The 27356-nt window shown below is 40.2% G+C and overlaps 1 protein-coding gene across 1 annotated transcript in view; it reads right to left on the bottom strand.

Moving 5' to 3' along the window:
- galnt14 (UDP-N-acetyl-alpha-D-galactosamine:polypeptide N-acetylgalactosaminyltransferase 14 (GalNAc-T14)) overlaps positions 1–26503 on the bottom strand; it is a 277326-nt gene extending 250823 nt beyond the window's left edge. The window contains exons 1-2 of the mRNA XM_061707516.1: positions 26498–26503; positions 23725–23894 (exon numbers count right to left, since the gene is read on the bottom strand). Coding sequence (XP_061563500.1) covers positions 23725–23894; positions 26498–26503 — 176 coding nt within the window. The remainder of the gene's footprint in view (positions 1–23724; positions 23895–26497) is intronic.
- Between the last annotated feature and the right edge of the window lie 853 nt (positions 26504–27356).

Raw genomic sequence — 27356 nt, 5'->3', positions numbered from 1 at the left:
ATTTTTCTATTTTCATAAATAAAAAGAAAAGGGATGATGTTAAAATGAAGTCAAAAATATGTCGAATATGTCGAGTATGTTGAATTCGTTGTGGGCAGCACGGTGCATGGCCTGCCAACGCGGGAAGGTACACCGCCACATTAAAGCCCCATTGGAACCATGTCCTGTTCCTGAGAAGAGGTTTGTGACATTCCATGTCCCTACTGAGAGGTAGGGACATGTCCCGGTCCCGGTCGCGGAACACTGGACCAGCCCTACACCCTCCGCAGGTTGCTCAAGGGTTCATGGGAATTTGCCCAAACAGTCTACATGTGTTTTGTGGATCTGAAGAAGGCATTTGACCGTGTCCCTCGTGCCATTCTGTGGGGGGCTCTGTTAAGGGTTGTCCGGTCTCTGAATGATCGGAGCAGGAGTCTGGTTCGCATTGCCGGCAGTAGATGAGACTTGTTCCCAGTGCATGTTGGACTCCGGCAGGGCTGCCCTTTGTCACCGGTCCATTTCATAATTTTTATGGACAGAATTTCTAGGCGCAGCCAGCGGCCGGAGGGGATCCGGTTTGGGAACCACAGGATTTCATCTCTGCTCTTTGCAGATGATGTTGTCCTGTTGGCTTCATCGGACCGGGACCTTCAGCATGTGCTGGGGCGGTTTGAGGCCGAGTGCGACGCGGCAGGGATGAGAATCAGCACCTCCAAGACCGAGACCATGGTTCTCCACCGGGAAAGGGTGGCGTGCCTTCTCCGGGTGGGTGGAGAAGTCCTGCCTCAGGTGGAGGAATTCAAGTATCTCGGGGTCTTGTTCACGAGTGAGGGAACGATGGGGCGTGAGATTGACAGACCGATCGGTGCAGCGTCCGCAGTTATGCGGTCGATGTACCGGACCGTCGTGGTGAAGAAGGAGCCGAGTCGAAAGGCGAAGCTCTCGATTTACCGGTCAATCTACGCATCTACCCTCACCTATGATCATGAACTTTGGGTAGTGACCGAAAGGACGAGATCATGGATACAAGCGGCCGAGATGAGTTTCCTCCACACGGTGGCTGGACGCTCCCTTAGAGATAGGGTGAGGAGTTTGGTCACCCGGGAGGAGCTCGGAGTCGAGCCGTTGCTCCTTCACATTGAGAGGAGTCAGCTGAGGTGGCTTGGGCATCTGTACCGGATGCCTCCTGGACGCCTCCCTAGGGAGGTGTTCCAGGCATGTCCCTCCGGGAGGAGACCCCGGGGAAGACCCAGGACACGCTGGAGAGACTAGACTATGTCTCTCAGCTGGCCTGGGAACGCCAGGGACTCCCCTCGGAAGAGCTGGAGGAAGTGTCTGGGGTGAAGGAAGTCTGCTGAGATCTCTGCTGAGACTGCTTCCCCCGCGACCCAGGAACGGATAAGCGGCCGACGATGGATGGATGGAGAAGAGGTTTGACCACGTCAATATCGACCTGGTCGGGCCACTCCCCCAGTCCCATGGTTTAATTTACCTCCTCACCATGGTGGATAGGACGACCCACTGGGCGGAAGCCATTCCTCTTGCCTCGACATCGTCCACCGACGTGGCCCGAAGCGTTCATAGGCACATGGATTGCATGTTTCGGTGCCCCTTCTGACCTCTCCTCTGACCGAGGTACACAGTTCACCTCAGAGATCTGGAACGGGGTCGCCCGTGGTTTGGGGATCAAGCTGCACCGCACCACTGCATATATTCCCCAGGCTAACGGTTTGTGTGAGTGGTTTCATCACTCGATGAAAGCCGCCCTGCGTGCCAGTTTGACAGAAGGTAACTGGGTGGATAAACTCCCCTGGGTCATGCTCGGCCTATGGAATGCTCCTAAAGAGGACCTGCAATCTTCATCGGGCCGAGTTGGTTTACGGCCAGGTGCTACGGGTTCCTGGGGAATTCGTTCCGGATGCCACGACACCCTGGTCTGCGACTGGACAGCGGTCTGCCCTGCTGGAGGCCAACAAGGCATTCAACCCCATTCCCACGTCGCAGCACGGCATCCCTGTCTCCAGGGTTCCCCCCAATCTACTAGAAGCGGATTTTGTTTTCATTTGACACGATGCTCACCGTGGGCCGCTACGGCCTCCCTACGATGGACCATTTAAGGTCCTGCAGAAGGGGGATAAGACTTTGATTGTGGACTTTGGTTCTAGACCTGACATTTTCCACAACAGGGTAAAGCCTGCCCACGTGGACATTTCCAGGCCATTGGAATTGGCTTAGGCCCCTCGACGCAGTCGTCCCCCGGGGCCCCACCAACCCGACCCCCCTCAGTTAGTTAGCGAGTTCATTGTAAATGTTTGCAATAAAGATCGCTCCTACCTTCAACTCTCTGCCTCTTACTCCCGTTACGACTCGCTACAATATACATATATTTACATAAAATGAAAGAGGTCCCTATTTCCACAACTCTCAAAACAGCCAATTTTAAAACAATTTTAAAGGTGATAAGTTCACAAACATTTTGCAAGAAGCTACAGTTAAAGATTCATGGTGGAACATGGCCAAAATTAAAAAAATAGAACCTGAAAAGAACACACTTACTATCCAAAAATAAACACACCAAAAGACAATTACTTACCTTCACTGTTGTGTTATACTTCTAATTATCAACAACTCAGCAGGGGAAAGGTGATTTGCTGCCAAATGTGTGCTGGGTTCAGATTTTGTGTATTTGTGTGTCCTACCTGCATGTCAAAGACCTTCTGCTTGAAGTTACAACCAGCTGTTTGCAAGCTGTTTACAACAGTAACTCTGCACTGCATTTGGATAGTGCAGGGTTATGGCTAAGAAGAAAAACACATATACAACCATAATACAGGAAAATTAAAATCATAACAATGTTGAATAAGGTCAGTTAAATGCTCACTGCAATAAGACATGAAAAGAGGAAAACTTGTACTATTTTCTAATAAACTATATCAACAAAATAATATAGCCACATAAAACTCTGACAATTAAATGTTATTTGTCAGCCAGACAACTGCCGCAAAACTAAGGTCCATAAAAGATTATCAACAAAAATAATATCAACAACTACAGCCCAAAAACATTTCTTGTCAGACTGCACTTAGGCATCATATAATAGCCTTTTGTTGAACAAAATATACTATTTTAATGGATTAAAAAGCACTCATTAAGAACATGACGAATTACATCTATTTAGGATCCATGCTGTTACACTTTGAGGACAGAGTTCTCAAAGATGTACTACATGCACAGTTGAAATAACCCAGAGAGGAACTATAAACAAAAGATTTGAGCTGACAAACTTAAACCTACAAACTTAAACTTGATTCCAATGAAAATAACAATGCCACAAAATGTTTTTGCCTTTTTGCCTTTAAGCAATCACTAAAAGTGAAGCTGGCAGGATACACAACCTTCAACCTCTTTCATCAGAATCACAAAGGTTTTCGACACAAATGTAATGATTTTTTTGGCTCCCTCTAATATATTAATGCCTGCCTGAATATATTTGGCAAGATACACATATTTTCATTTTGTACTATCCAAAATAGCCAACTGTACAGCATGCAGACCTTTGTTTTCTGCTTCTCACCTTTCTGTCTCCCACACAAACACATTGACCTGTTATGCTGACCCATGAAGACAGATGCTATGTACAAGAAGGCATTTCAACATAATCTGCATATTTATCAATGGTTTATACCTTAACTGGCAAAACCTTGTTGCCAATATATGCATTTTAATCTTGCAGCAGATGCAGTTTTTTGTGTGCATGAAAGTGAATGTGTCCTCCAACAGTCCTCTTTGACAGACTGATCAAACATTAAGAGCTGAATCCCTGATTCTCCAAGAGAGAACTAAAACCACTGATGTGAAACATGAAAGAACAAGACAGGGAACAATTGAAGGCAGTGACGGGTGCAGTGTGTGCAGAATGGTGTGTCACAATTGTGTGGTGGATTAGTGAATCTTTAAAATACATGTAACAAAACACATATTAGGTATGCGTATGTATTATAATAAGAATATAATATTAAGAAAAAGTCTGAACAGAGGAAGAAATCATCATGAGCAAAACAACACTTATGTTGTTGTTCTTGAAATGATCCAACTCCTATAAAACACCTATAAAACAAATACAAACCCTATTTTCCTGTTACAGAAAAGAGCGTTAATTAATAGATCTGACTATTATAAACCAACAAATAATCTCTTTATTAAATATAATACTTTACTGTTTTATTTGCCTTTAAAGCCCAGCAAAAACTGCTACCAAGCTACATTCAGGATTTGTTCCAAATAAAGGAAACCCGCTATGATCTGACGGGGAAACTCGTGTTTGAGAAGCCGACAGCAAGAACTAATATTAAAAAGAGATGTACATCAGTTAAGGCTAGAGAAATATGGAATAGTTGTGACAACGGCCTAAAAATGTGTAGTTCTATCTTCAAGTTTAAGGAAATGTTTAAAGAAAATACTGTAAATAAATATAAAACACTATAAATATAAAGTATACTATCAAAAACATTCTAGAATGTGAAACTTCAATTTTATATTTTGTCTTACTTATTTTTGTCTTCTTTATGCATTGTTTGTTTCCACAGAGTAAAAGCTAATGTCTCGTATTTATGCTGATCATAAGAAAAAAAGGGTCGGCACTATAAGCTACGGCTTCAGCTACACCTTTTCGGCAAAAGAAATGTTTTTTTTTTACCTTTTCATCTTGTTTTGTAAAAAAGTGTGTACAAGCCGAAATAAAGATTCATAACATAACATAACATAACAACTAAAACACAAACTCAACTGGACTCTCAGGCACATTTAAATATTCTTATGTCATCCTTCAAATTTTTTCTATGGACAACCACATGTATCTGTATTATTCACAGATGTATCCAATTATTTATTTTTCTATATCTACAAAAAGAAATTTCCAGCGTCAACGCCCATTTCTGGCAGAGCTTCAACCATGCCCGGGGAAGGTGGGGCACCTTGAGTCTGAGTGGACCATGTTTAGTTAACCAGAGCTGTGGCCGTAAAGTTGTCATAATCCACAAACATGCTGGTGAAAACCAGTGGTTATGGATGCCATCAGGCTGAAGAAGGAGTCCTATATAGCTCCGGACCGTGATGTCAGAATTCCCAGCTTGCAACACCCTGGAATGTAAACAACGCCATATGGGCAGTAAGGCTGAATCGGGAGAGAAGGAAGTTTCTGCGCCGGTATCTGGTAGTAACAATGCCCGATAGCTGTTGTGCAACGGATCCCAGAATATTCGAAAAAGGAGAACAGATAGAGCTTTTCACATAGTAAATGGTCTATTTGATTACATTGGCCTACACTGACTGCGTTGGTGTTGTGTCTTTATTTAGTGCCTTTGTTAATTAAATGAATGATGTGCCACTCATTCTTCCAATAATGATGGAATAATCATTTGCTGAAAGATTCTAATACAGAATGTTGGTCACATATCCAGGGCAGAACGTCCATTTATACCCCTCAAGGCTTTTGTAATCTGTTAGAGCAGTGTTTTTCAGCCACTGTACACACACTGGTGTGCCGGGAGATATTGTCAGGTGTTGCCGTGGGAAATTATCCAATTTGTGTGCCTGTGCAGTCTAGCTCCTGGAAGAGTAACCGAGTAGTACTCTGTACTCCATACCAATAAGTGACAGCAGCAGGTAGCTAATTGCCTTGTTCTCAGAGACAGCGTGGATGCAGCGGCCTCCAGTGGCATTGAGGGTGGCATTGTGGATAGCGGGACGAAGGTGAAAGTGATGGATACGTTTTTGAAGAGGAAAAATGCTGACTCTGAACTGGACCCTGGACAAAATCCCAGATGAAGGCCCTAGTATGAGTGGAGGTCAAAAGAAAGCAAAGACAGTGACGTCGAGCAAAGTCTCTGGCGCGAGGCAATACAACGAAAGCTATCTTTCATTTGGTTTTACTTTTACCGGAGATGGAACGGCACTGACTCCGTTGTGCTTGGTATGTGGTGAAAAGCTCTCCAACAGCGCTATGGTCCCAAGTAAACTTAAACGCCATCTCCAAATGAAACACCTTTCACTTCAAAACAAAAATGTGGAGTATTTTGTACGCCTGTGTGAACATACGGAGAAACAGGCAACTTTCATGAGAAAAACCGCAAAGGTAAACAATAAAGTCCTTAAAGCTAGCTACAATGTCGCTGGACTTATGGCTACATCAAGACAGTCCCAGACGGTGCAGAGCAATACCTCCCGCCTGCAAAGCCATTGTACTGTAAATGAGATGCTCGGACCCGGAGTGGCTAAAGAAATAGCCAAAGTCCCTCTCCCAGATAACACTTCCAGACATATTGATGAGATGTCTGCAGACATCGAAAGTGTGGTTTTGGACAAGATCCGTATCAGTAATAAACTTGTGTTGCAACTTGATGAGTCTACTGATATTAGTGGAGATGATCAACTCAATCAGAGAAAACTTTCTATTTTGCAAGGCTTTGCCAGAAAAAACAACACGAGAGGAAATTTCTTGGGTAACATCAGAATATCTGGAAAAAAGAGGACTTAAGCTGGAAAATTTGCACGTGTCTGCACTGATAGAGCTGCAACCATGGTTGTAAGAAGAGTGAAGGAAAAATCATTACGCACAGTTTTTTACACCGCATAGCCAAGATTTTACCAGCAGACTTTGTTCCTGTGTTGGATGATGTTGTGCCCATGGTAAACTTTCATATTTGCGGCTTTGGAAATGGCATATGAAAAGGCTTTCTGTTTCATACGGAGGTCTGATGGTTGCTGGCCCGTGTGTATGAGCTGCCAGAAGAACTTAAAGTGTTTCTGACAAATGAGGGGTCAGATTACGCAAAGTTGCTTGCAAGTGATGAGTGGTGTGCAAGGGCGGCATACCTGGCAGATATTTTTCTTCATCTGAATAACCTGAACACAGGAATGCAAGGCCGAAATCAAAACCTGCTTACAAGTACAGATAAAATGAATGGATTCTGTTCAAAAGTGAAACTTTGGCAGCAAATGTTTAACTAGAATCTCACTACTGCAATGTGTGAGATACTAGTTAAACATTTGAAAGCTCTTGAGGATAAGATGTCATTTTATTTCTCTTCAGCCTCCACAGAATGCCTTGACTGGGTTAGGGACCCATTCAGCTCAGCATCAGCTGTTTGAAAGGACATGACTTTACGGGAGCAGGAGGAACTAACTGAACTGAGACCAGATCGTAGTCTCAAGCTAAGCTTTGCTGATTTACCTTTGGACAGTTTTTGTTTGGCAGGTGCCAAGGAGTTCCCCATGCTGGCCAACAAAGCTATTTTGACATTGCTCCAAATTTTCCACAACATATCTGTGTGAAGTGGGCTTTTCAAACCTGATTGATGTAAAAACTAAAAACAGAGAAAGACTGAGAGCTATGGAGGAAGAGCTTTGTGTGTGTCTTTCATTGATTCCTGTCAGGATATCAGCTCTGTGTTCATCTAAACACGCCCAGGTTTCACACTGAGTGAGAATAGATATGAAAGACTTTTTCTTTGTGTTTGTATTCAAGACATTATAATTAGGGATGCCCCGATACCATTTTTTTCACACCGAGTACGAGTATGAGTATTTTAATTTGTGTACTCGCCGATACCAAGTACCGATCCGATACTTCTACCACAAAAATAACTAGGCTAAAAATGCAATGAAAAATGCAATGAATTCGAAGACAGGTTTTATTTGCAACAGAAATTCAATTTTAAACAAAACTCAGCCGGCCGGGCTTTCCTCCGCGCTGTCTCATCGCAGGTACATCAATTGCGCATGTGCGGTGAAGCAACATAAACAATCAAATGGAATTTGAAAAACAGGCTAAATTAAATGATGTTACACACTCTTGTACAGTAGGTGGCGGTATGCACCTTAAAGTTGGTTGTGATCCGCCAATAAAACAGAGAAGAAGAAGACCATAAACAATCCCATTGTTAAAGTCCGGTTAGCCGGCGTGGTGCGTGGTTGGGGGAGGAGAGTGGTGCCCGTGGGTGAGACTGGCAGCGCCATTTCAGGCAAGATAGCAACAATTAATGAAACAATTAATGTCAGCAGTGTGGACATATTTCAAAATAATGGACGACGACAAAAGCAAGTCAGACTGCGGGCTGTCGACGCGGCTATTGCGGCTAACCGGCTAACGCGGCTAACGCGGCTAACCGGAATGTAACAATGAGATTGTTTATGTTGTACTGTGAGTTATGTGGAGTGTTTAATAAAGTTCCCTGTGAGTAAGGGTAATACTCAACCGTCCAGTTTGTATAATTAAGGAAGATAGAACAAACTGAAACATGGAACAGCTGGCTGAGCAGCCGGCAGCTCGGAGGCTGCTCGGCTGCCAGTCTGCACACTCACCCGGGGAGCCGCTGGGCGGCTCAACATCTCCCCTAGAGTCACTAACCAGTAAGTTATATGAGAGTATATGAGAGCAGTATCGGCCCATCCCTAATTATAATTCAACATAATTCTTCAATGTTAAAAAAGCTTATATTCAATTCATTTCAATTCAATTTAATTCATATATTTTATTGTCCCACTTGGGGAAATTTGTCTTGGAATCCACAGCTATGCCACAAATGCCTTGACAGCTACAGTGACAAAACAATACATCACCAGGCACACCATTTTAGCAACAATTAAAACACACAAATACACTAATTGAAACACACTAAAAATGACCATAATGAAACACAATATAAAAAATAATTGAATAAAGTTATTGCAAGTCATTTGACCTCATGGAGCATTGTTCAGGAGTTTGAAGGAGATTGGCACAAATGAGTTTTTAAAGTGATTCAATATGCACTTGGGAACCCTGTATCGTCTCCCAGAGGGCAGGAGCTCACATTCCGAGTAAAGGATGTGGAATGGCTCAGCTACCGTCCTCTGGGCCTGCCTGACAACTGTTTGTTCATAGATGAACTGCAAGGAATGATGGTCCATTTCACCATCACCTTCATGGCTGTATGCACCAAACGGGCCAGTTTGGTTTTCAGCCTGACAGTGAAGTTCCCATATATTGACTAGGGGTGTCAAATTAGCGTGTTCATTTCGATTGAATAAATACAGGCATATCCAGCGCGTTATGTTTTTTAATCGCTTAAACTATTTTTTAATCTCTAGCTTTACTTTTTCTGTTTGAGTTGCCTTTATTATGAAATCTGTGTTTGTGCAATTGGCTTCTTGTGCTTGAGTTGTTAGGGGTGGAAAACAATGGTCAGTCCCACCTTGAAGTGGACATTGATTGGCTGTCACTGTGTTTGGGCGTGTTTAGCATGCGCTGGTAGACTCCTATTGTATCTGGACAGGCATGGGGAGGAACGGTGGGTAACGGAGAAGAGAAGTGAAAATGGAGGAGCATGTGAAAGTTGTCGGTCCAGTGAATGGGGAATTTACATTTCTAAAATGCCCCTCTAAAACGGCTTTGATACAAGGTAGAGTGATATGTGTTCTTTGTGGAAAGGGATTTGCTCACCACCGAAGCAGCTCAAGTTTAGCCACATAAACGCAAAGCGACCGGTCGCGAGCGCAGCCACAGCTAAAGTTGGCAGCAAAGATGTTAGCAATTTATCAAACCACAGCAACGCAGGAGAGCACCCCGTGCATGCGCAAGTCTGCGACCGAGAAGCTGGCAAATGTTCTTGCCAAGTGGATGTAAATGGCTAGGGCTGCATCCGACTGCACCCTGCATAGGACTATAAAGCCACTTTTTTGGAGGTTATGTATAAATGTTGTGATCTGACACAATAATGTAATGATGTAATTAATGTAATTAAAGGAAGACACATCAAGTTGAGGGCTTTTCTCAACAATTCTTAGGCAAGATTAAAAAAAAGAGATTAATTAGATTCATTAATTAATTACAGATCTTAATTAATTAATCTCTCAATTTTTCATTTGACAGCACTAATATTAACAATATAACACTTCTATTGTTAATATAAGCTTTTTTTCAAATTTTCAGCTGGTAGTGTGCTGCAGGATTTTGTCAATGAAAGAAATGTTCCTTGGCTCAAAAAAGTTTGAAAAACACTGTTTTAGAGAATGCCCGGAGTAGGATGAAGGAAAGGTAGCTGGAGATGTCAGGATATTGGAGGTCTGGCAGCTCTGTTGCAGTTCCAATGCTTTTAAAAAATGACTTCAACTTGGGATGTTATGAGTTGGTGGAGGAAATACTTTCAGGAAATCCTCAATTCCACCGACATGCCTTCCTTTGAGGAAGCAGGGCATTTGAACTTGGAGGTGGGATCTCCTATCTCTGGGGCGGAGGTCTCTGAGGTAGTTGAGAAACACCTAGATGGCAAGGCCCTAGAAATGGATGAGATCCCCCCTGAGTTCCTTCAGGCTCTGGATATTTTGAGGCTGTCTTGGTTGACGCGCTTGTGCAAGATTGCATTGATATTGGGGACAGTGCTCCTGGATTGGCAGGCTAGGTAGCCGTCCCTCTCTTTAAGAAGGGGGACAGAAAGGTGTGCTCCAACTATAGAAGGATCACACTCCTCAGCCTCCCTGGTAAGGTCTTTTTGCCAGAAATATGGGGGTTCTGGTCCCTCTACTTCCAGTGTCAGAGCTTAGTCTGCATTCACAGCTGTAAGTTAGACGTGTTTCCTGTGGGGGTTGGACTTGATTCTGAAACGATTCTGTTCATTAATTTTAGGGACAGAATTTCTAGGTGCAGCCGACAAGTGAAAGGAGTCTGGTTTGGTGACCTCAGAATCGGGTCTTTGGTTTTTGCAGATGATGTGGTTCTGTTGGCTTCATCGAGGCGAAGACCTTCAACTTTCACTGGAACATAGTTTGCAGGCAAATGTGAAGCGATTGGGATGAGGAGGAGACCCCACGGAAGACCCAGGACACGCAGGAGGGACTATGTATTTCAGCTGGACTAGGAATGCCTTGGGAACCCCCCAGATGAGTTGGATGAAGTGGCCTAGGAAAAGGAAGTCTGGAACACCCTGCTTAGGTTACTGCCCCTGCGGCCGAATCTCGGATAGATGGAGGAAAATGGATGGATGGATGGATGGATGGAAGACAAGAAGTGGATGTAAAAGCAATCTTTCTTGGAAAAAGTAGCAGTGACAGGATGGTTGACAAGCACTTACACTAATTGATCAATGAAGACAAATCAATCAAGGACAAGAACAATCAATAGCTGGCACAACCTTGCTAGTGTGTGCATGCACATGAACACATTATATAATGGCAGTCCATGGCACAACTAAAAGCTATATAAAAGAAAGCTGAGATGAGATGAGGCACAAAATAACATGAAAACATATTTTAAAGAGTGAATAACTGCTATAACCTAGTTTTAATACTAATATGCTGCTTTTGTTGCACATCCTCCTTCAGTCTGTCATTTGAGGGCTTACAAAATGAAACCAGTATAAGGCCTTCAATGTGCTATGTTGTGATGAGATTCATACACTTTTCAGCAGTTACACAAATGTTCTTCTGCCTCCCTTATCTGCTTCTTCTTTGGACAGGAAACACTAAACAACACAATGGATGCACCAGAGCAAAACACAACGCAGATAGCTGCATGCCAATGTGTCAAAAGGCTCAGCCGTTCATTTACAGTAACTTTCACTATCCATGCCTGAAATATACAAGACTTTAAAACTCTGTGTTTAATTTGCCTCATTCCCTTTCTCTCCTTCTTCCTCTCAGAACTAAAACAGGATTTAAGAAGTGAAATCAATGAAACATCAGAGCTTTACTGATATTCATCGTCTCAGTCAATTTCAGGAGCAGCTGGGGTCGTGTTACAAACGTTCTGCGTTTTCTCATCATGCAATTCTTCACACTCATCAAAACAAAACAAAGTGATGACATGACATTTTTCCAATGATAAACATTTGGAGATTAATATTGGGAAAGATCAATCATAAAGAGTGAATTATATCTATTCAGGTATCAATTTCTTTTCTTTTTTTAATACAGTCATAGTATCTTCAGCTTCGATTGTTTTGTCATGCTGTCATCTCAAAAGCACAGCAAAATGGTTAGCTGAGGCGCTGGCTATGGTAAAGCTGCTTAGCATCACTGTCACTCTACACTGTTGTAGAGTACTGGGTGCTCCAGAGCTCAGGTTCCACATCAGCAGATTACCCACAGTGCACCAAAGGGATTTTCTTGCAACGGCTTGTACTGTTTGTTAAATTCATTGTAAACAGTGGTAAATGTAATAGAAGTCATGTAGCCTACTTTCTGGGAGAGGAACTTGTTGAAGTATTAGAATTATTAAGACGTATGAGTAATTACATTTTTGTCTTAAGAGATTTCATCAAATGTGTTTAAAAAAGTGATTTTTTTAGATTCATGTTAAGGTTTCTAAATATCCATGTGCCAATATCTTACCGACCAACTTTATTCACCATCAAGATGGAATTGAAACAAATAAAGATGTGAACAACTTTTAAACTTAGCATTCACCATTTCGGAATTATGGCTGTTTTAAGCAAAGTAAACCACATTATATGGCAGACACGGAAGTAGCAAAATTAAATTTGACAAGCATCCAGAGATTCCATGATTTCATTGTCATTCCTACATTTCTGAATGAGTGCTTTGATTGATTGTGGTGATTATTTATGTCAGTGATATGTTGCACAGAGTTAATGCTGTTATTTACATTATCTTACCATCCAGTCACAATGCACTGAGCACTATGCAGACTCAATACGTTTTAAACGATCACTGTTAAGGTATTTCATTTCCTACCCAGTATCCCCATTCAGTCCTAATTTAAATGCATCTACCTAATAGCAATTCCTCATACCTATATTTACTGGAAAGAAGCAGATGAAGTAATATAGCAGAGTACCGGAAGTAAAGCAACTGTTAAAACATTTCCATAAAGTGTTATCACAACCCACACTATTAAACTACCATTCAAAAAGAATCTTAGCCTCTTGAGAGCAGATTTTCCGATCAGTCATCACTACAAGAGTTGATCGAGTCAATGAGCTTGGGGGGGGGGTGTGCTAGTGGTTGTTAACGTTTAACATTTGACTGTTGTCTTGGGCTTGTGATCTGAGAAGGACAGAGTGTTTGTGTGGGAGCCATCAAAGTTAATAGAGTGAGTAATGTTTGACTCCATGTTGTGATTCATGGACATGACTAAATGGTTGACTGTGTGTCAAGGGATACTAATGTTAGAGGGTATGTGCAAGACACATATTCACGCTTGCAGGCACACAGACATGCAGAAGGTTACTGACAAAGTGCGTGATCAAGTAAGTGACACAGAACGTGTGAAAACCAGAGGTTTAACATTTGATATGATTACCAGCAGCTAAATTGACCTGTTTCTTGGAAATATCAACCTGCCAAAGTTACATCATGAGAAGGTTATGAATTTACCCTCAACTATGAAATCTTCTAATATCAGCCTCGTATTGAAACCAGGCAAAGATCCTACAGTACGCTCCCATCGATATATATATATATATATATATATATATATATATATCCCTTATAAATGTAGATCTCAAAATAATCTGCAAAACTCTTTCCAAAGGTTTGGAAAGAATAATCCCTTATATTATACACCCGGATCAAACAGGCTTTATTAAGGGTAGACTTTTCTTTTTAATACATGTAGACTAATTAATATTATAGATAATTCAGATATCAATAATCTGGAAACTACAATTATATCTCTAGATGCAGAAAAAGCATTTGATCAGGTAAATTGAAAATTTGTATTGGCAACTTTGCATAAATTTCGATTTGGCAAATCTTTTATTGATTGGATAAAAAGGCATGTGTAAGGAGAAGCAATCAAACTTCTACAAACTTTAACTTTCAGAGAGGTACTGTACAGACAGGGTTGTCCTCTTTCTCTTTCTCTATTTGCAATATTTATCGAGCCTTTAGCAGCTGCTATTATTCTCTTCCATTTCACTCATTGACACCGTAAAATTGATGGTTTTACCAAAAATAAATTATCTTTTCTCAATGATACCCTTCAAACCTCTCATGGTTTAAGTCATTGGACTCATATATATTAACATTTTTATGGAAAAACAAACCACCACGTATTAACTTAAAAATGTTACAAAAAACCAGAGACTGTGGAATGTTAAGATTTATCCAACTTCCAGTATTACTTCTTAGCCAATGAGTTACAATATATCTTAAAATGGTTCAAAAATCACTTACTAGATAATCAATGGCTGGATTCAGAACAAGTGTTTTGCAATGATTTGGAAATCTCAGATTTACCATTTACTAGTCAAAATATCAAGCATGAAAAATGCTTTAAAAGTATAAATATTAGCTCATCTCTGATAGCCGGTTGGGACTTCCTTAAAATAACCAAAATCTCCCTTTTTTTGATGTACTGTAATTGCACGCCCATCTGGAACAACCCAGACATTCTTCAAAATAATAAAAATACGGCCAATATCACTCAGTGGAGAGAGCAAGAAATAAAGTATTTAGAACATATAATCATAAACTGTACCTTGATATGGGATTAGCGGATCTGCAACTTCCCATTAAGGTAACAGAATTACTTAATCTAAACACCCCAGAATTACTATCAAAACTATACAGATTAATGTCCAATACAGATAACTCGTTCTCTCTTCTGATTTCAAAATGGGAGACTGACTTATCTCTTAACCCTAATCAAATTTCTTGGTCACAAATATGTTTAAATATTTTCACAATGACCAAGAATCCAAACTTACAACTTATACAGTACAAAGTTGTTTACAGAACACATTATACAGGACAAAGGATGTTCGAGATGGGTTTTGTCACCTCTAATATCTGCTCACAGTGCACAGAGAACAGCCCTGATAATTACAGGCATGCTTTATGGGTTTGTGCACCTGTGCAGAAATCTTGGCTGGAGGTATGTGAAGATTTATCAACATGGATCAATTGCAAAATTCCCACGTGCTCCACACTATGCCTACTAGGTCCCCTGGGTGACATCCACATGAAACCTAATTTTGCTCACTTGGTTCTCACTGCGTTATGTATTGCAAAGAAAACCATTCTTATGAAGTGGAAACAAAAGTCTTGTTGTCAAACATATTTTGTGGAGGAAGATCCAGATGTAGGACATAAACGCAGTGTACATTTTTGTTTTCTGAAAAACAAAGAAAAGAGACATAATAAAGAAACATAATAAACATCAGAGGGCCAGAAGACTCGCATAGGACACATGACCAGTAGAGGTGATCAAAGGTTAGTGAGAAGGACCACTAGGCTAGTTTTATATTCGGTTGAAAAAAGAAGTGTTTTCAACCATCCAGGTTCCCTTCCATCTCCTGATTCTCCCCTGGTCTAATAAGCCACGATGAGCAGCCCGGGAAACCATGAAAAGGGAGCGACCAAAGAAATCCGTATAGCCAACGTTTTGGGCCAGCTGGCCCTCCTATGGCAACGTAAGGCCGAACTGCAGGCTGCGGAACATGGAGACAAACTTAATGAGTTGCGACAAAAATATGAACGGGAGAAACTGGCAAACCATGATTTGCAGAGAGAGCTTGTAAATGCGGAAGGCCTGTTGAGCATGGCCTAAGCACAGATCCTATCAGCACGTCAGAGCAACTCGGATGATGAAGCACCGGATGCCTGTGGGCCAACAGGGATTGTGAGGGCGGGGTCACCGACCAACCAGGTAGGTGGGTTCGCTGACCCCTCTGCGCAGGATGTTTCGAATGGAAGATCAGCTTCGGCAGCTGGACCCCAATTTTCAATTCAATTCATTACTTGCATCATTGTTTATTTGGCGTATGTTTTTACGTCGGATGCCCTTCCTGACACAACCCTCTGCATTTACGCAAAATGCATACTGTAGGGTTGTGTCAGGCAAAAGGAGCACACTGGCCTTAGGACCTTAGGCTGCATTAAAATCCTATTTTGTGGCAGCGCTGGTAAATGGATTTTAAAAAATACTTAGGGTCACTGCTGCTAATTCTCAAGTCATCAAGCTCTCGGTCTAGTTGGGGACAAATTAGTAATGGTAGCCAAGATATTGATGAAAATATATATATATACATATATATATATATATATATATATATATATATATATATATATATATATATATATATATATATATATATATATATATATATATATATATATATATATATATATAAGCTCAAAGAACACAATACCATCTTTCTGCAATAAAACAATGTCAGATTCCCGTCATTACATCAAGCCACAGCAGCAGTAAAGGAGATGTATCCTTCCTGTATCATCCCATTGTCTTCCTGCTTGGATCTAATCCCTCCAGGGTAGTGATTGCTGGATTTACAGATGGTCTGAAAGCAGGCAGAGGGAGGTTATCCTGCTCACTGAGATAATAGCAGTGTACTGAAGTAGAGTGGTTTATACATATACCGTAAACGAACACACACAGCCTCTCAAGCTCTGCATGTGGCAATTATCTCTCCTCTCAGCAGCTTGTGGCATCTCCCCCGTTTCTTATCTTTTCCACCACCTCTCCTCCTCTTCTCCTCATTTTCCTAATTTCATCTTGAGTTATAATCTTTTTCTCTGCCTCAGCACCAGCTGTCTTCCTCGCTCTCACCTCTTCCTTTGCCCTGCCAACAATGTTTTTATGCAGACTCCAGTCCCGAAATCTAAAATAAAAAAGAAACTTAGCTACAAAGGCAAACTGCAAACTGGGAAGAAAAAAACCCTGAAAAAACTGAATCTACTTTTGATATTTTAAGAAACAGAAGCTACACACTTGCATAAATAAATAAATAAAAACTCAAATGGAGATCCTGGAAAGTCCTATCTTTTTAATGTTGCTATGAATATATATGTATATATATGTGTATATATATATATATATATATGTATATATATATATATATATATATATATATATATATATATATATATATATATATATATATACACAGTTGAAGACGATATTAACAGCCCCCCTATGGAATTTTAAGTTTTTTCGAGTTTCTGGCAAGATCCTTTTTAGCAGAGCAAGGCAGTTCTAACAGAGCATTCCTGAACATACAATTTGTCATTATATGGGCCAAAACATTTATATTTGTGCACCAAAACATTATTATGTAAGAAAAAGCTAAAATGACAAGGGACATTATTATTAGCCCCCTTTAAGAAATTACCATTTATTAATCACACAAGCCACCTTTATGCAGTCATGTGCTTAACCTTCACAGGTGATGTGCATAAAGGTAATCAGGTCAAACAGGTGATAGCACTCAATTCAGTTAAGTTAATTAACTCAAGCCAAAACATGGTATAAAAGCCTCATTATGGAGCTGGCAGTTGAGGAAGCAACATGCCAAAAACAAAGGAAATCAGTGTGGACCTCAGAATAAGAATTATAGATGCCCACAAAGCAGGGGAGGGATATACGAAGATATCCAACCGTTTCCAGGTGTCAAGGACTGGAGTGAAAGGCATCATTCAACGCTCCAAAGACAGCAACACAGTGCAGAACAAGCCTGGCAGAGGTAGAAATAGAAAGATTTCAGAGAGACTGGAGAGGAAACTGGTGAGAGACGTGTCTAGAAACCCCAGATTAACTTCCAAGGCACTGGCAAATGACTTGGCCACATCAGGAATCATTGTCTCGAAGAAGACCATAACTAGAGCTCTGCACAGGAATGACCTACGAGGGTGCAGACCAAGAAAAACCCCACTTTTGAGGAAGAGGCATCTTCAAGCCAGACTTCAGTATGTTCGAGACAACCTGGAGAAAGATTATTCATACTGGAAGCGTGTCTTATGGTCTGACGAGACTAAACTAGAGCTCTTTGGCCACAGGGACACTGCTTACGTTTGGAGAAAAAAAGGACAGGCATTCAACCCAAAGAACACCATCCCCACAGTGAAGCATGGTGGTGGGAGTATTATGCTGTGGGGATGCTTCAGTGCATCTGGAACAGGAAATCTTGTCAAGGTGGATGGAATCATGAATAAAGAAAAATATTTGGCTATTTTGAAAGAGAACCGTAGGCAGTCAGCTGTGAAACTGGGTCTGAGACGTCACTTCATCTTCCAACATGACAAGGATCCTAAACACACCTCCCTCTTGGTGAAGAACTATCTCCATACAACCAAAGTGGATGTCATTGAATGGCCTGCACAAAGCCCTGACTTAAATCCAATAGAAAATCTGTGGGGTGACCTAAAGAAACATGTCCATGCCAGGCACCCATCAAATCTAGAGGAACTGGAGAGATTTGCCAAAGAAGAATGGGCCAGGATTCCTCAAATGAAGTGAGAGACTTGTTGTAAACTACAACAAACGTCTGCAGGCAGTAATACAGCAAAAAGGATACACAATTGACTATTAGGGTGTGGGGGGCTAATAATTTTGACCCTGGTAGTTTTTGTGTTTTGTACAATATCTTCATTTCTGAGTGGAATATAAAATAGTATAAGCATCCAAAATAAAACTACGAAGTCTACAAAAAGCTGTGTTCAGCTTATTTTGCTCTGGTTAATATCACTTGGAAAACACTTAGAAAACAAGCACTATTTTGTAAGGGGGCTAATAATATCGCCCTCAACTGTATATACCTTTATTTTGACTGTCAAAAGATTTATTTGAAAAGTATACAATCTCCCATTTGTCTCACTTAAATACAGCGCAGTATGCTTGTTTGTACAGCTGAGTATTTTAAAAAGTAGACAAAATTAAGTTAACTGACTAAGGTGGCATAGTGGTGCAGCTGGTAGTGCAGCTGTCTCACAGCTAGAAGGTCCTGCGTTCAATTCTCTAATGCAATCCACTACAACAGCTCTGCCGTACATTCTACTTTTAAGCTTTTACATTTTCAGTGTTTGTTGACATTGTCAGAAAGGTGATCATTGTACTTTGTTTATTATTGAGGTTATAGTGGATGGTGGTAGTGTACTGGAGTGCATATTGTGCAGTGTTGCATATTTGAGGGGGACTTTGCTCCATATAATACACTTAATGATTTTGTTTCACATTCTAGATTGCAATAAGCGGAGGCATCAACTCAGGAAAAAGATTGCTGTAGAAAAGAAAGCCTTTGAAGATTCCATCAATGAATACAATGCTGTTGTGGGGGAAGCTGAAAAACTCCCTCCCCCTAATGAGCTCTTGACTGAGGACAACTACTCCTGGCCATGGGAACGTAAGTAAACATTGAAAGACACTGAATACAAAAGTGTTAATATGCACATCTTGCCATAAATGTAAGACAGTTGACAATACCTTGTGATGGATTGCAGGTCATGGTGATATGGTACAGAAGAAAAAGGTCTACGATGAGATTATGAAGAAGTAGTAATTGTGATTTGTGAAGTCAAGCAGCACTGGGAGTACATGAAGAAAATGGCAAGAGTGACTGAAGAGCTTTCCCGAGGCATCACTGGACAAAGTAAGTACGATAAATTATTTTGCAAATTACTTGTCTGGTAACATGTGGGTAATACATTTTTATATCATATATATTTTCAGGCAGTACCGAGGCATTGACGGAGAGAGAGGTAGTGAGGGGCTACTCTGTTTACTGAAGAGAAGATTGCACCAGGTTCAAGCTCAGCAGGCCACAGCACGCAACACGTACCAAAGTATTTTGGGACAGAAAACGGTGACTTTGGATGACTCTCTCTGAAGAGGAATAGTTGGACAGTAGCTCCTCCACTGTTATTAATTCCCTGAGGGAAATGTAGGTGTCATTCTATTTTTAATTGTATTTCTTGTGTTTTTATTCTGTAAGGTGACCTTGGGTGACGTGAAAGGCGCCTCCAAATAAAATGAATTATTATTATTATTATAACAATCACAGCAATCTGAATGAAAAACACAGGAAGTATACAGGGTGTATAGTATACAGTATACAGCAAAGTCTGGCTGTCTGGAACGATGCCCGTGTACATGACATTATGAAAATCAAAGCTTCAGCTCATATAACTACATAATGTAAATAACAATTCAAATAGGATACAAGCACTTGGTTTCATCCATAGCGGCACACTTAGCAACCAGCTTAGCAACAACAGAAAACATAAAACTAACAATTTTATCCCGAGACCTGAAAGATTCATCGTATTAATTAACAAACCAAAAGTCATATACATCAACTGAACGAATATTATGACATTTCAATGTATATTTCTCGGTAGAAATATAATCAAAACGATTTTATATGTCAAAACTACCTTAAAATAATGCATTTTCCACTGAAAAGACAAGGATGGCTGCCATGTTTTTATTTTTACAAGGCAGCTGCGGGCAGTCACATGACTTTTTGGCAGGCCAATAAAAAATGATAGGGAAAAAAATTTGACAATATCACAATTTGAGAGGCCTTATTGTGAAACTAATACGTTTTGTACTGTACCAACGTTGCTATTTCACATTTTGATGTGAGAACGGGTTGCACTGGATGTAAAGCTAAATGTTTGACCTTCATACATAGATGTCCATATGCAACTTCTATTTGTATCATCAGCCTTTGAAGAGAGTTCCTCTTTTTTCTGTACCAACTGCATTGAATTTAAACAAAATACCTCTTCTGTCGAGCCCAGCCAAAGTGTAGGAGGCACTTCAGTAAGTCCACAATCGAAACTGAGTTTTCTAAGAACAAAAATCATCTTGAGCTTCAGTTACGAATTTCACTGCAGTTTCTCTATTTTCAGAGCGAGGTGTTATCATTATTCCCTGCCAAGTGCTCCTCTGATCCACAGCTACATGAGAAGCCAGTTAACACATAATCACAGCCAAACCCTTCATTTCCACACTCACACACACACACACATACACACACACACGCACACACTTCATCACTGTCCTATAAGAGATAAATGAGAGCTATCAACCCCCTACCTCCCTGATAACAGATGGATGTGTAAGCATATCCCTGCTCCCCCCCTCCTACCTACCCTTCTCACTTTTCTAACACACTCACTATTACACACGCACGTCCATGCTCAGTGCCGTGTGTCCTGTGCCTGCAGTTCTCCACAGGGAAGTTCCCTCCTCGGTTAGCACAGCGGATGATGCAGGTGATCAGCACAATGCACACTTACACACATTACCCAACACATATGGATGTAAGACAACTCACACTAGCACTGAGAGCCAGCACACAAGATATGACTGAGTGACACATCATGTATCTCCTCATCTGAGGGATGACATGACAGTGCATGTTTTATACAGGAAACAACTTCTGACACAAATGTGCTTTATTCTACTCCATATGTACGATATGTAAAATACGATAAATAAAATATGTAAAAAGCAATTGAAAACTCATCCTCATGCACCTCTGACACACCGAAAGAAGCTTCCTGTTTATCGCTGAGTAATTACAGCATGTATAACATCACTTGTGATGTCACTTCGGCAGAGGTGGGTAGTAACGAGTTACATTTACTCTGTTACATTTACTTGAGTAAGTTTTGGGAAATGTTGTACTTTTAGGAGTAGTTTTGAATCACTATACTTTTTACTTTTACTTGAGTAGATTTGTGAAGGAGAAATTGTTACTCTTCCTCCGCTACATTAGGCTACATTGAGCTGTTACTTTTCTTTTATCACTTTTATCCGTGTACGCGTTAATCTCATGACATCACTGGGTGATTCTTTGGGAAAATTTTTTGTTTTTGCATGTTTTGTCACATTTACACAGACTCAAACACACACAGAGTTTCTATGAGTTCATGGGCTTGTTCTAGTTCTGCCTGCGGAGCTGGTTAAAAAATAAAAGTACAAAGGCTTGAAATTTTGTGCTACTTGTGCTTAATTTATTTATTTATTATTTAGTAAAGTAGTTGAATTTACTTACTAATTTTAATTTAAGCTTTTTTTATTTTTTATTAATTTTAATTTATTTTATTATTTTATTGATTTAATTTGCCTGAAGATGATTATTTTGTACTTTTGTCTGTTTGAATAGTTGTGTTAAAAAAAATTAATCAGACGTTACTCAACACTTACTCAGTACTTGAGTAGTTTTTTCACCAAGTACTTTTTTACTTTTACTCAAGTAATTATTTGGATGACTACTTTTTACTTCTACTTGAGTCATATTATTCTGAAGTAACAGTACTTTTACTTGAGTACAATTTTTGGCTACTCTACCCACCTCTGCACTTCGGTCTTGATTAAAGTGAACAAGCAGCAGAATAGGGATGATAATTATTGTCACGATAAAATAGCACTTGATGTGAAAAGTGAAAAAGTGTGTCACGCAAATAATACATTTTTCATAATTTTCATCGATTAACCAGACTAATTGATTTAATCCCCCTTTGCTGCAACTGTACCTATCACAGGAGCTAATGTTAGCCTTTTAAAATATTAAGTAACCTACATGTATCTGGATTGGTTTTAGATGTTGGTCAGTCCAACGTCTTCATCTTCCAACAGCAGATCCATTATTTGGCTTGTGTATGTATTTGCTCTAACCACATTTGACATAAAAGACAGTGCTTGAGTAAATACAGTTCCCTCCAACAAAATATACGGGAAAAGATTAAATACAAATGTGCCAGGAAGTATTTTATCTCCTAAAATATAAGTAAGCAGACACTATCAAAACGACATGCTCCTTATCTTCCTGCTCAGCATCTTTCCAACATATGAGAAGGGTGCTTCGCTCAGAGGATTTATATTTTTCTTTAATTTAATTTCTCAGCAAACGGTTGGATTATAATAATAATTGCTGGTGTCAGCATACTCCATAATCTAAATTAAGGAACAGAATAATTACAAGCTCCAGGAGATCCTGCTGTTACTGTGTAATTCTGTGTGTGTCTGCATCTTCATCTACCTACAACACAAGGCCTTATCTGTACTGTCACATGTGTTTATGCCTGCAAGGTGTTGGAGTTTGGTTTGTTTGTGTGCTGATAAACTCTATTTATTGCAGTGCACTCTTGACGGATTCATACATCACACTGCTGTCTGTGTGTAATAGAAATATCCATCCAGAGATCAGGCTGAGCGCAGCAGAACGCCTTTGCTCCCATCGTGATTAAGCTCAGCAAACAGAACATGTATTTCTGTTAATCCGATATTTTACTCACTTGTGGTTCATGTTTGTGGTTCTAATTTTGGTGAGTAAATATTTTAGGTTTGTAATTGGTTTGTGTTGCACCATAAACTAAACAAAATCTACCTCCAGACCAATACTGTACGTATGAGTTTGACAGTGACACTTTTGACAAATTTGTGATCAAATCGTTTTCTTCCTCACACCACTTTAAAAGTGAACAAGCAGAGATTTTAGACATTTTCAAAAGCTCCAGAAGTGTTATGTTTTCTGATGCCGCCTGTAACGTCCTGTGGATGAAGTGGAAAGGCAGACAACCAACTTTAGCCCCATCTGACCCATTAAAAAACAATAGACTTAAAAAATACATTGTGAGAGGGAGATATGAATACATATATAGTCAATGTTCAGGTAAGAAATGCACGGTTTGGCTTAATATGCATGGCTAAAGGTTGAAATCACATCACCTGAATGCTACCATCAACCATCAATTAAAACATTATAAGCTCACAATTTCAGTTTGTTAATTGTGGCACTACTAAATCCCTCTTATCTCTTAAATTATGTCTTGTATTTATTTATTGTATGATTATTATTTTATGTCTTTTGACTTAATGCCAGGGTCTCTTATGTGCTGTAGCTGGATTGATGTTCCTCACTTGTAAGTCGCTTTGGGTAAATATCTACTAAATGAGTAAATGTAACTGGATGTTCCGTGTTTCCTTCAGGCTGTCTGTACCTGTCGTGTCGCGTGTCCTTCAGGGCTCGGTTGCTAGGGATGCGCTCACTCTCTCTCTGGTTGAAGGCATAGAGTGTATACGGGTCGTCACCAGGCTTCCAGCGTCGAGCGTTCAGATAACTCCGTTCATCAAAACCCTCCAACATATCCTCCCATTCTGCATCAGAAATCTGAAAATCACAAGAGCAAGAACAAATTATCTATTTCAAAATTAACTAACTTCCCATCACTTTCTTATAGCAAGCTGTCTCACTTCATGATCTATGACAAAGGAACTCTGACATGTTTGTTGGATTAATTATGATGTTTCCGCTGTGTCTCAGCACGTTGTTAGTTAACAGACTGAAAGCAGCTCCACATGGTCTCATGAGTCAGATCTTCATCCTAGTTAACATCCTAGACACATCCTAGTTAACATCCTAATAATTTAAAACATGAATGTATCATCCAATCAGAAACAAAAAAACTATTGTTGTTCCTTTAGAAGTGTTAAAACCAACTTTAATATGTTGTACATGTGTTGCTTGGTTTGGAGCAAAAAGCATCAGCCTTTGATGTCGACTGGCATTTTCCCTGCGTCATCAGGGCGAATGTGAGATTTAGTCATAAATGCCACATTATAAGTGGTAGCATGTGAATCTGCATGTTTTCTATTAACAAGAAGCCTTTTTAAAAAGCAGGTGAAAAGCTTTTAGAGTCATTTTAGTTCAGTACAATTCAGAACAGTTTTTTACCTGCTGATCTTTGGTATTAAACAGTAAAAATAGTGTTTTTTTTTGTTTGGTTTTTCCTTCATTGCTTTTTTCTGTATTTTGTGACTGTTTTATTTTCCCTTTAGAACATTTTGTTGTGTTTTAGCAAAGTATAAAAATCTTATAGTTTCTTTTTTATCTCATACTGATGATGTGATGTAACATTTTCATCTTTTTATCTTTCAAACACAGAGCTGCGTACATGTTGCATCAGCATTTACTTTAACTATTACAATCACGCCCACCGATAGGGGGGGGCAAACGGGTCTGATGTCCCGGGCCCAGGGTAGGGGGGGGCCCAGAACTGAAAAAAAAAATAATAATATATATATATATTTTTTTTTTTTTTTTTCTAATTCTCATTAAATAATGGAATCATTTTTCAAAATGTTTCAAAATATGCCTATTTGTGGAAAAGATATGTAGTATTTGAGTTACATAAAAGCTTGTTATTTGTTTTCTTCCTAATTGTCCTTGTGGTCAAGAACCCCCAACACAAAAATGGTTTGGCCGCTGATCAAAACTTGATGTTATCATTTAATTCAACCATTAGAATTAGAATGGTCAAAATGTCCGGTCAGCACAAGTCCGGTGCTCAGAAAAGAAGGGAAAAAGAAGAGAAAAGAGAAGAAGAGAAGAAGAGAAGAAGAAAATAGAGGCCCCAGAGATTCTCTACACAAATATTTTTAAAAAGGTGGTGACGGTGAAGCTGGAATTAATAAAGTCAGCGTAGAGCAAGGTAAGAAACAGCGCAGCCAACGTTTACCAACCTCGTAACTTAACCTAACTGGCTAGCTCTAATGTTAACGTCCATTAGCTTGTATAAAAACCTGAAGAGCAGAGGGAGAGGAGAGGAAGAGGAGAGAAGGAGAGATCCGGGTGTAGGGGGGCCCATCTTAGATTATTTTTTCCGGGGCCCCGGCAAGACTGTCAGCTGGCCTGACTACAATTAAAGGAGCATGAGGCAGGATTGAGGCAGGATTTATGAAAAAAATTAGTATAAGTTTTAAGTTTTCTAGTAATAATGTCAGATGAAGCTTTCCAAACCCAAAAGAATGACCCCTCTAGTGTATCTCTCCGTTGCCTTGAACAGGCTGTGTGCTGCAAAATGTGCTGCAATTCGGCCTCCGAATTTCCCGCGCTGTCCTACGGATGTGACGTCACATGACGCTGCATGCACGTTCTCCCTGTTCTCCCGTGCCGGCTTCACTGTTGGCTGCAGTACCCCCGACGGCCGTCGTGGTGAAGGGTGGCGCTAGAGAGTCTCATTTCTTAAAAGGAGCCTCATGCTCCTTTAACAAAAAAATATTGCTACACAAGAGAGCAAGTCCAGTAATCTACAATAAAGGCAAAGGGGAAATGGCTGGACATTCATTTTTTGTGACTTGGACAACACATTTTTTATGTGACTTTAGTGATTCTCCAAGTTTGAGTGTCCCAGCAACATGTGAAACATGAATCTCGCCACAAGTGACATAGAAATGAAAAAAACCTTTCAGAAACTGGTGAAACATCTTCAAAAACAAAGAAGTCCCATTACCCTCTATTGAACCACATAGGATTACCTTGATCACATCTTTAGTTTACAGAGACAGATCCTTCAGTCGATCAGAATCAGGAGATGGTTCTATCATGACTAAAATAATGAACTCTAGGGGGCATAGTGGTGCAGCTTGTAGTGCAGCCATCTCACAGCTAGAAGGTCCTGGGTTCAATTCTCAGTGGGTGCTGAGGGTGTGTTAAGTTCCCACCCTGGGTGGGGTTGGCTCCCTAGGGTAGCTAATGTGATCTTCCCTCACAAAAACATGCAGCAGTCCTGGGCTCTACTGCCCCCTCTGGCCAGCCGGGGCGCCAGAGGGGGTGGGGGGGATCTGGCAGGAATAACGTGATCCTGGATGGGATCTGGCTGGAATAACGTGATCCACTGCTTTAAATTGTTCACTGCATGCAAATATCTTAAAAATGCATCAGCATTTATCATGGCTGTTGGTTGTAGACGGATTAAAATTAAGTCTCCTTACTTTCATGAGGACTTAATTGATTAATAGTAAAAAACCACAATATTTTGCAGATCAGATGGTGTTCACTAGAAATGTCAATAAATATCCAACCACACAATCATGTTATGATAATTTACTGGCACCTAAGCCAAGAACAAACACACTGTTTTATACAGAGCTATCACAGGATGGAACGCATTACCTAATAACATCAAAAATATTACATCAAAATACAGTTTTAAAAAGGTAGCAAAAGACTATTTACATAAAATTCAATGGGTAAGAAATATATAACGTGCTATAATTTATTACAGGAATTTATTTGCGGGTTATACTTTGTGGTATTGTAATGACTGTATGATGCATTCTTTGTACCAATAATGTATTTTAGACAAAAAGTTTGCTGTTTGTGTATATGATGACTCGGGTTACAGTGACCTGTAACAGCGATAAATGTGTGTATGTGTGGACTATGTTATTTTAAATTGCATTGGGGACCCCAGGAAGAATAGCCGATGTTGCGACATCAGCTAATGGGGATCCTATAAATAAACAAATAAACAAATCCACAATGGGGGGGGGATGATCTGACAGGAATAACATGATCATTCCACGCGCCAGAGAAGCCCCACCCTGTCGGGTGAAAAGAAGCGGCCTGCTCACTCCTCAGGTTAAGGAGGAGACTTGAGCTCAGTGCAAGGCCCTCCCGGGGTTGGTAGAGGGAGCAATGCCCAGGGTAAAGAGCACTGAGTTATAAAATGGGTAAAAAATCGGGATAAAAATATTTATTTATTTACAATTTTTTAGATGATGAGCAAAATAAATAGTATATCGTTAGTGAGTAAGTGAGTAAAGGTTTTTATGTTCATCTATGTTGTCT

This window comes from Cololabis saira, chromosome 18 (genome assembly GCF_033807715.1).
Source record: "Cololabis saira isolate AMF1-May2022 chromosome 18, fColSai1.1, whole genome shotgun sequence".
In the NCBI taxonomy this organism is placed as follows: Eukaryota; Metazoa; Chordata; class Actinopteri; order Beloniformes; family Belonidae; genus Cololabis; species Cololabis saira.
The sequence above is the reverse complement of the archived record's forward strand: the minus strand, read 5'-3'. Positions and strand labels throughout refer to the sequence as shown.